At 37.6% G+C, this 9427-nt stretch overlaps 1 protein-coding gene across 1 annotated transcript; it reads right to left on the bottom strand.

Annotated features, from left to right (window-relative positions):
- Positions 1–6052: 6052 nt before the first annotated feature.
- rprml (reprimo-like) lies at positions 6053–7333 on the bottom strand. The gene has a single exon (XM_027139152.2). It carries the CDS (start codon positions 7044–7046, stop codon positions 6708–6710), a length of 339 nt encoding a protein of 112 aa, XP_026994953.1. The 5' UTR covers positions 7047–7333; the 3' UTR covers positions 6053–6707.
- Positions 7334–9427: the final 2094 nt, after the last annotated feature.

Genomic DNA, 9427 nt, shown 5'->3' with positions numbered 1-9427 from the left:
CCATTTGTTTTGACGTCAGCTTTGTTTACTGTTCTCCTGTTTGCTCAGACTAGTTTGCTTATTTGCCCGTCACCTGATCCATGGCCTGTTTATGATTTTGTGTACTGCCTGTCCCTTCTATTTGTTTGCTTCAGTATTTTTTTTAATAAAAGTCTGAACCTGTACTTGCATCTGTCTGTCCACCTTTATGATGAAAGACTATGCCAATAACATAGGCACAGCAGGTTTGAGTGAAAATCACCAACCCTCACCGCTGAAGGCTGTGTAATCAACAGATCTCTGTCATTCTCATCCCCCCATCTCTCTCTCTCTCTCACTCTCTCTCTCTCTCTCTCTCTCTCTCTCTCTCTCACATTCACTCTCACTCTCGTTCCCTCTCACTCTCTTCCTCTCTCTATCTCTGTCTTTCTCCCCCTCGAATCTTGCTAACTAGTTTCAGCAGATGACGGTTCACAGTTCAGTCGCAGTGGTGCCCAAAAATAAGACAGCGCTCCATCGAAGTAGCGCTCCATCACAAAAAACAAGAATCACATCTGAAAATCTTATGTTCGGTTTATGGAACAATTCTGCAAGATGTTAAATTACGTTTATGATCGCAGAGGTACATCTCTTTACTGTCAAATAAGGGAAGTATTCTGCAGAAAAATATGCGGAATTCCAGTACTGGCTGCTGAAAGGAGATTGAATGAACATACTCTTATCACAACCTTCTGCCATTGTATAAGGAGAAAATGTTGTCAGTGAGCTAGCTCATTAGGTGATGACCATCTGGGTAGAAAGAAGAATTCATGTTCCCATCAGCATAAAAAAGAGATTCTTCAATGGCCAGGACCTGCAATTTTGTCCAGTTTATTCCAGTATAGCGAAGAAGCTAATCAGACAAACCGAAGCTACAGTACAGTATTGAATTTCCCCTGTTCTGTTTCACCATTTCAGTACTGTATTACCCTTCTTAGCTCACCAGTTACACTGTTACACCACATTCTCTCTCACAGCATCCATCAACAGTGGGGTGCCCAGGAATGTCAAATCAGCTCATTACATAAGACTTACAGGAAAGCCATTGAAGACCATGATTTATAACCCATCAGACTATTCTGCACCTTCACACCAGTCCTCAACATATAGAGGAGGTTTCATGTAATAGAGTCCCTTAACATTTTCATTACTAGGTCTACACTGGCTTCAACAATTCATATCAGATGCAAAGGATCCCTTTTCCTTCACCTCACTATAACCATTACCTCACATGGACCCCATATATATTACCCACAATAATAAAGCCATAGAGAAGTATATCTTGCTTACAGTACACAACCTTTCCAGCCAGTTTTGCTGAATATTTTATAAAAGTTAATGAAAATTACACAAAACCTAGGAGACTAGACCCTTCGACCCTTTAAAACAAATTGAAGCATATACTAATTTAAATTTGACCTTCACTGAATTTTTTTCTTTCATATTTTATATTAACTCAGAAACAAAGTGTCAATCAATTGATGCCTTTAATAAAAAGTTTGAAAAGGCCTTTTGGAAGCAATTTGCAGCAACCCTGCAAATGACTGCTGTGAGTGTTCCCCTTCTTCAAACACTGCGTGGGCTTCATCTTTACAGAATGGACAGCACTGCTAATGCGCTCCTATCTCTACTAAATATAAGACAGGTGTATGACACACCTCTCAGACTGGAGCCCCCGGAAACCTGTCTGTCCGCTGTCTCTGCCTCCGCAAAAATGGTGAGATGGGCTTGTACTTCCTCTTCTCTGTGGGTGACATCTGTGCCCCCTTTCTCTGCCTGCCTTCTGTGATTTCTGACATTGCCACCTCTCTTATGTCATTGTCTCCTGTTCCTACTCCAATTTTCCTCCCTGACACCATGCTGGACGGTTTTTACTTCAGGAAAAGGTTTACACTACTGAGAGAGCAGTATTGCAAACCAGTGTAATGCTTAATGGTCAGTTAGTGAGCTTTTACATGTTTTAGGTAATGTGTGAAGGAAGGAGGGAGAAAATCTAAACTTCATGACCAGTCATTGATCTTATATTGTGGCTAGTGTAAATACAATAGGTACCTCTGGGACCTGAATGATGACTTGGTTTTGTTTGTTTGTTTGTTTGTTTGTTTGTTTGTTTGTTTTGATTTGTTTTGTTTTGTTTTGTTTTGGTTTGTGTGTGTGTGTGTGTGTGTGTGTGTGTGTGTGTGTGTGTGTGTGTGTGTGTGTGTGTGTGTGTGTGTGTGTGTGTGTGAGAGAGAGAGAGTGTGTGGGTGCCACTGGATTTAATCAATACTTGATCAAGATCCGGTTGAAAATGCAGCTGTGCTTTATAAAGCAATTCTTTTCCAATAAGACACAGTTGTAAAAGCTATAAATATTAATGCATTTCAAACAATCAAGATTTCAGTACATGAGCCATGAATACTGTCAGGCACATTTCAACTTATCAGCACAAATGACACTGACTGTATTAGCCACAACAGGTATTATTGAGCTGTACTGCTATTTCCCTTTCTATCACTCCAGCAATTCAGTCAGTTTCTCTCGCAATACAGCACTGAAATGGAGCTGAACTAAATATAGCCTGAACTGCTTTGCTGCCTCTCTCTGAAAGTACGTCCACCCCACACATCTGATGGCCAATTCAATTGTATTTTTTTTTATCAGCCCAGAACAGGAGGTTGAAAAAGGAAGAGAGAACTGGCAAGGTGAGTCTTGAGGAACATTTGATCTTATTGATTAATGGTAAGGTGGCCATACAAAAGTGCTCATTAATACTTCATCCCACCAGGGGCCATCGGTAGCCATGTCAACGGTGAGGTTCCAAGACTTACATCAGGAGACCTGAGAGTTTTCAGTATTGCTTTGTTTGTTTTTAACTTACGGCATTGTTTCAGTTATTACAACCGCATCGTTCACTTGAAACTGCATAAATAATTTAGATCCTGCCGGGATTACATTCTCAAGCAGCCACAAGACTGTTATTTAGGAGTAGGAAGTGTTTTTGTATCACTTCTGACTGACTGAAAAGAAGCAGGCCAAAAAATATCTAGCAGTTAATTAGCACCAACAGAAGGAATTTGAGTTATTGTACATCAACTACAACTGCAATGATCGATGAGGATGTCATACACATAACAAACGTTGTTCTATATGGATTTTATATTCTGTAGGAAACCTACAGAACAATTTAAAAAAAACTTTCCACACTGACCTTTCAAATTTTCTATTGTTATTTGACATGAAATGGAAATTGTGAAAGTGGGAAAACAGACTCAAATAAATAAACATGAAACCTACACAATCGTATAAGAATAAAAATACAAAAACCCAGTGGGAGTTTGCATTCTTTTAAGCCTTTTTAGTATTAATATGTACTCAAGCAGAACTGTAGTGGCAGATTTCATATTTAGTTGATACTATATTTTTTAATATTCACAACGCTTCTAGTTTTTATGACGACCATGTCAAAGTCATTATATATGTCTTGCACCACTGCTAAGAAAAAAATATCATGCTCCAACAGCTTTTGTTTTAGTTTAGTGACAAGTGGAAAGCTTGTTTCTGTATTTCTGGCATTTTTACAGAAAGTCATTTTGAAGAAGGACAGAATCCTACAGGCAGGTGGAAATGGAAAAGAATGACAGGCAAGAAAATAAAGAACAAAAGCAAGGGAAGCACATGTAATTTGCAAGGCAGGAGATAGAGGTGAATAAAGCATGATTAGACAGAGTAATGAGACAACAACTGTGACACAGGGGAGGAAGAAGAGAATGAGTAGGATAAATAACAGGAAAAAAATCCTAACAAGAAGTTGTAGCTCTTAAATTATTCATTCATTCATTCATTTTCTAACGCTTATCTGAACTACCTCAGGTCACGGGGAGCCTGTGCCTATCTCAGCCATCATCGGGCATCAAGGCAGGATACACCCTGGACGGAGTGCCAACCCATCGCAGGGCACACACACTCTCATTCACTCATGCAATCACACACTACAGACAATCCAAAGACATCTTCATGGTTTCTAAGTGGTACCACCCACAGCAATCCCATGTATCTCCAGACTTTTAATGAATTAAATTAATCTTAAATTTAGGAGCTGTTTTGTCAGACTAAAAAAAGTAACATCTCTAATCTTTCAATCTCATGCATTAGAATGCATAGTACATTATCTCTTATAATTAGCTTCATAAATTATTAACAATTCTTTTTTATAACTAAGTTGAAGCATCACTAAACACTTTAAGGCAATGTGAGAGAGGTTTGGATGAGAGTGGAGTGGAGTGCTGTATGTATGGAGTGTTGTACCTGTCCTATACCTAACAGAGCTGCACCATGAGGTGGAAATGAAAGGTTTAAGAAAGAGACCTGTCCAATCTACTCCACAAACCTCTGGGAAAACCCAGAAGAAGCAAGGTAGTGCATCTCTGAGGGACAATTGGAACACATGTCTCTTTAAAAAAAAATATATATATATATATATATATATATATATATATATATATATATATATATATATATATATATATATATATAATTTTGAAGCTAGCTTTCGATTCCAGATTTTCATATGAGTGCCATAAAATTACACAGAAGCAGTATCTATGCTTCTGATATCTAAGTGCAAACATTTGTGTAACAAAATAAAGAAAATAATGATCTACCAGATAAAAGAAACTAGAGAGCAGTCTAATCAACAGTTCATTAACAGTTCATTTTTTAGTGAATGTTAGAGAGACATCAAGAAGTAAAAAAATTAGAAAAGAATAAGTATAGATTGTTGAGAAAAACAAATTAAATGAATGGACAGTAAAGAAACACCAAGCAGAACTTAAATAGGGTTTGTATTAAATTATATGTAGAAGAAAGATTCATTGAAGTCAATTCATGGTTAATAAGGTTACTTCAACAAAAAGTGCTATTAATGAGTCATGAAATTTGATCTTGTTTATTTTATAGTTAAATCAGTTTAAATGGTTTAACTCTTTGTTCAACGACAAAATTGGCTCATACTCAATAAAGTTTCAATAATTGAATATGCTTAATTCTTGATTTGGGATTAAAATAGATGCAAAAGTTGTATTATATATTATACTGTATATTGTGTGACCCTGTTGGGCATTTCCCTGCAATGTTATCTGATATGAACTGCAATTACATATTTTATTAGATATTGTATCTGATATAATTTAATAATTAGACAACGCCAAAGAGCTCCAGGTCTAATAAAATTTAAATTCAGATTATTCACTGCAAAACTGTTTAGTATTACGGACTCTACCTATAAATGTATCTTCTGAACTGAAATTTATTTCATTGCAGTGAGCCCTCGATTATCTCAGTTGATGTTTTTGGATTTTATGCAAGGTTTTGTTGAGTAGTATTTTGGTTATGCTGAGTTTAGCACAGTTATGCCTTTAAAAAATACACAGGTCCTCTAGGGTTCAGCTGCAGTTCATAGTAGATTTGTTGTACTGTAGTGTTTCTCCTCCACACTGCCTCTATACCTCCCTCTGCCATGCTTTGACGTTTCTCATCATTTCATGATGGAAAAGTTGTTTTTATGTTTTTAGCTTTATTCCTCTTTTTTGGACAATGGAATGTTATATTCAGATATATTTGCACATGTTATGAAATATTCTAAAATACAATATTGTAAAAAATAATGTAAAAAAAGGTGTTTATTAACAGCATTAATATTCTTCTGTGTTATATGACCTTTGTTTTCTCTGTGTTTTCCATTTTAATCCTTTTTTGTTGTTTGTTTGTTTTTTGTTTAAAAGGGAATAGCCTGACAAATTCACCAAGTTTTATTATCTAAGATAGTTAATCTTAATATATAATTCACTATATACAATATATCTTTTATATAAGAAATAATTGGAATGAGTTTCTTTAGTAGCTGTTAAGTCAGAATTATTAATATTAAGCTACAGTTTGAAGTATAGCAGAAATCAATAAAAACAAAACATAGTGTTGGAACGTGGATGGACTGACTACTGTTCTAATAGAAAGTCCACAAGTAAAACAACAGCTGAAAATATTGAAGCAACAATGAAAAGTTACATTTATTGACAAGTTTCATCGTTATTTACAAAACAGTTCATGCAGCAAGTTTCATATGAAAGTGCAAGACAGTAAAGAGCATCGCACATGCTGCATCTCCAGCAATTTACCCAAGGACTCGTAGGAAAACGTGCAAATATTAATGATGAGAAATATTTCTTTCAAAAAAAAAAATGCACAAAAACATCATTCGAAATAATAAAAAAGAAGAAATGCCCACGGTGCCAGATGCATAGGCTACATTGACTTCATTCATCTTCATGCATTTTGGAAGTTAAAAGTTTTAGTTTTTTTTTTTGCATTTGAGGTAAAAAACGTGTAAACATATTTTTACTGTAAAGGTCAAACACCCCGAATGCAACAAACTGGCTCGAATATTGATTTTTAATATAACATAAAAAAAAATAATGAATTAATAAACATCAATACATTCTACATATTTTCAGCGTGCAAATTCAATTTCTCTGACAGTTACTGTATAATTAATTAGACTTTTAAAGACACTTAAAAGTCTCGTTCAGCTTTTCCTCCACACACGCGAACGAAGGAACAAACGAGTTGCATATCCTCGCGCTGCTCATGACACCAGGCGCGTGGCAATCCGCCGCCCCGGGTGTACATATCAATCCTTGTGCTCGGTGCTGTTACCCGAGTCCGATCATCACCGCCTCAACGTCTTTAGACGGCCGCCGCTCTTTCACCAAGAAGTTGATCATGCTCTCGGACTTGATCATGAGGTTGCAGCCGAGAAAGAAGATCCCGAAGACGACTGTGAGCGAGAGAACGCACAGGACCGCGATCTGCACAGCGCGCGTAACGAACAACTTGCGCTCGTCCGGTTCGAGCACCAAAGATCCTCCACCGGCGCCGCCGCCGCCGTCGCTCGCGCTGACCTCGTCCACCAGCGTGCCTGCGAGCTGCTGACTGCTGTTGAGCAAAGCGCCGTGCGCAAACAGAGTGCTGTTAAAGATCGTCGCGTTCATGGTGAGTCACGGAGTGAGATGCGTCTCTGTCATGCAGATGTTCACCAGACTTCTTGTTTGCGCGCTTGTTCCTGCTTCTGGCGTGTCATGTGGAAAAAAAAGTCTGCTGGAAAAGAATTAGCCGCTTAATTAAGAACTTTTATCTTGTAGTACAGACGCAGAAAGTCCCGCACTCGGCTTCTTAGGTGGGGCAACTAACTGGAGTGAAGAGCGTGATGGTGCGTAAAGGCGCAGGAAACTAGTGAGCAATGAAACTGCGCACTTCGTGGACATCATATAGTCTCATAGCCCCATTGTGTGTGTGTGTGTGTGTGTGTGTGTGTGTGTGTGTGTGTGTGTGTGTGTGTGTGTGTGTGTGTGTGTGTGTGTGTGTGTGTGTGTCACTGAGAGAGAGAGAGAGAGAGAGAGAGAGAGAGAGAGAGAGAGAGAGAACTCTCTGAGGAAGACAGTTTTGTTCTAATAAGACAGAGAACCATCAATCCATGAAGGTGCAACTATACTCTCTCAGTCAAGAAGGGAATTAAAATGTCCCTGTCCATGTCTCTCTCCTTGTCACTGCCATGGTACCTTCAACGATACACCGTTTGTGCCTTCAGTACATATCTTTTAACTGGAAAGTTGAAAGTCTAAAATGAAAGTATATTGGCCAATACATTTCCCAGGTGAAAAAATATATAAAAAGTATAAAACATAAAGGTAGCACCTTTTGTAATTGCTGAAATAGTAAATGATTTTGTGTGTGTATACACACACACACACACACACACACACACACACACACACACACACACACACACACACACACACAGCACTTAAGGTTCCACTCTGACTTTTCAAAGGATATCTCATACTGACTGCTTATCTTGCAAACCTGATCTCAAGCTAAATTCATTGGAGATTTACATTTTTTAAACTTATGCCCCAGTGACATAACGAGGTGATGTTACATTTCTGAGATATGTTTGTTGTTGAAAAACTACAAAATGTTCATTTACAATGAACAAAATACAGAAAAATATGACATAGATAGATAGATAGATAGATAGATAGATAGATAGATAGATAGATAGATAGATAGATAGATAGATAGATAGATAGATAGATAGTCATTTTAAGAGTAAATTCTTTTCTCTGAAGCTAATGTTCAAGTGTACCAGTATGACAACGTTCCCACAACATGAGTACCATAGAGACATGGTTTGACAAAATCCTTATTGAAGAAAATGAGCGGCCTGAGCGGCCTGCAGAGAAACCCATCTCAACCGCACTGAATACCTTTGGTATAATCCAAAATCCCAACTATGCACCAAGCCTTCTCACCCAACATCAGTTCTCAACCTTCCTAATGTCCTTGTTGCTGAATGGGCAGAAATTCTTACGTCCATGCTCAGAAATCTAGCATAAAACCTTCCCAAAAGAGTGGAGATTGTTATCGTATCAAAGGAAGATCCCTCTTTGGAATGAGAAAATCGAGTGTGTTAGGAGGAAAATAGCTACAAGTGTTTAAAATACTGCCAGCTAACCAAATGTAATGCCATGGTCTGTAACAATACCACAAAATTTCTTAATATATGATTCTAAGCAAAGTAATGTTCAGCTCATCTGGCTTTGATTTAGGTTCAAACAAATAGCTCTCAGTGTAAACCTTTAATAGCTCAATGTGGCCTAGTTGAAATAGAAGCTAGTGTCACCCACACTACATTTTAGTGACTGGACAGGTGTCTTGTCTGATTCATATGTTCATGTTCATATGAAGTCAGTCAGCAAAACAAAAAGTTCTGGTGCCCAAAAAAAAAGATTCATTTCTTACTGCAGAATTTCAGAGTAGTTGACAGCCACTCTAACTTTATCTGACACAGCTGTCACTTGTACCCCTCCTATCATAGCAATTTCTAAATGAAAACCACTTAAACCTCTCTGGTCTCTTGTGGCCTTTAGAGTTGTCAGAATGTGTCAAAAATGTCTCAGATGTTTGAAGCTCTTTGATTATTTACACAGTACAAACCATAGTGTCATTAAATGAAGCCCAAAGAAATGAACAGGTCTGTTTTAGAAAGCCGACAGAAAGGACATTGCAGAGCAGCATGCGGGTGTGTGGTGGTGGGCAAATGTCAACCTGACAGGAAAAGTATGGGAAAGAACATGCTGCGATAATTAAGAAACAAGAAAAGGCAATATTGACAAAACAAGTGCAAACTTTTTCGGTAAAAATATAGATTCCTGGACTGTCATACAAACTTTTTTTTTAAATTGACTACCTAGACTGTCAATTTTATTCTGAACTGTATCACATCCAGAAGTCTGGAAATCTGTTTATTTGTTTATCTCGACTGTCAAGAAAAAGCTACAGAAAAAAATCTTATGTAGAAAGCATGTGGAAA

The sequence above is a fragment of the Tachysurus fulvidraco genome, chromosome 15 (assembly GCF_022655615.1).
Source record: "Tachysurus fulvidraco isolate hzauxx_2018 chromosome 15, HZAU_PFXX_2.0, whole genome shotgun sequence".
NCBI classification, from domain to species: Eukaryota; Metazoa; Chordata; class Actinopteri; order Siluriformes; family Bagridae; genus Tachysurus; species Tachysurus fulvidraco.
This window is presented reverse-complemented; position numbering and strand designations above follow the sequence as displayed.

Coding starts and splice junctions, on each gene's coding strand:
- rprml (XM_027139152.2), bottom strand. CDS start 7,046: ATGAACGCGACGATCTTTAACAGCACTCTGTTTGCGCACGGCGCTTTG.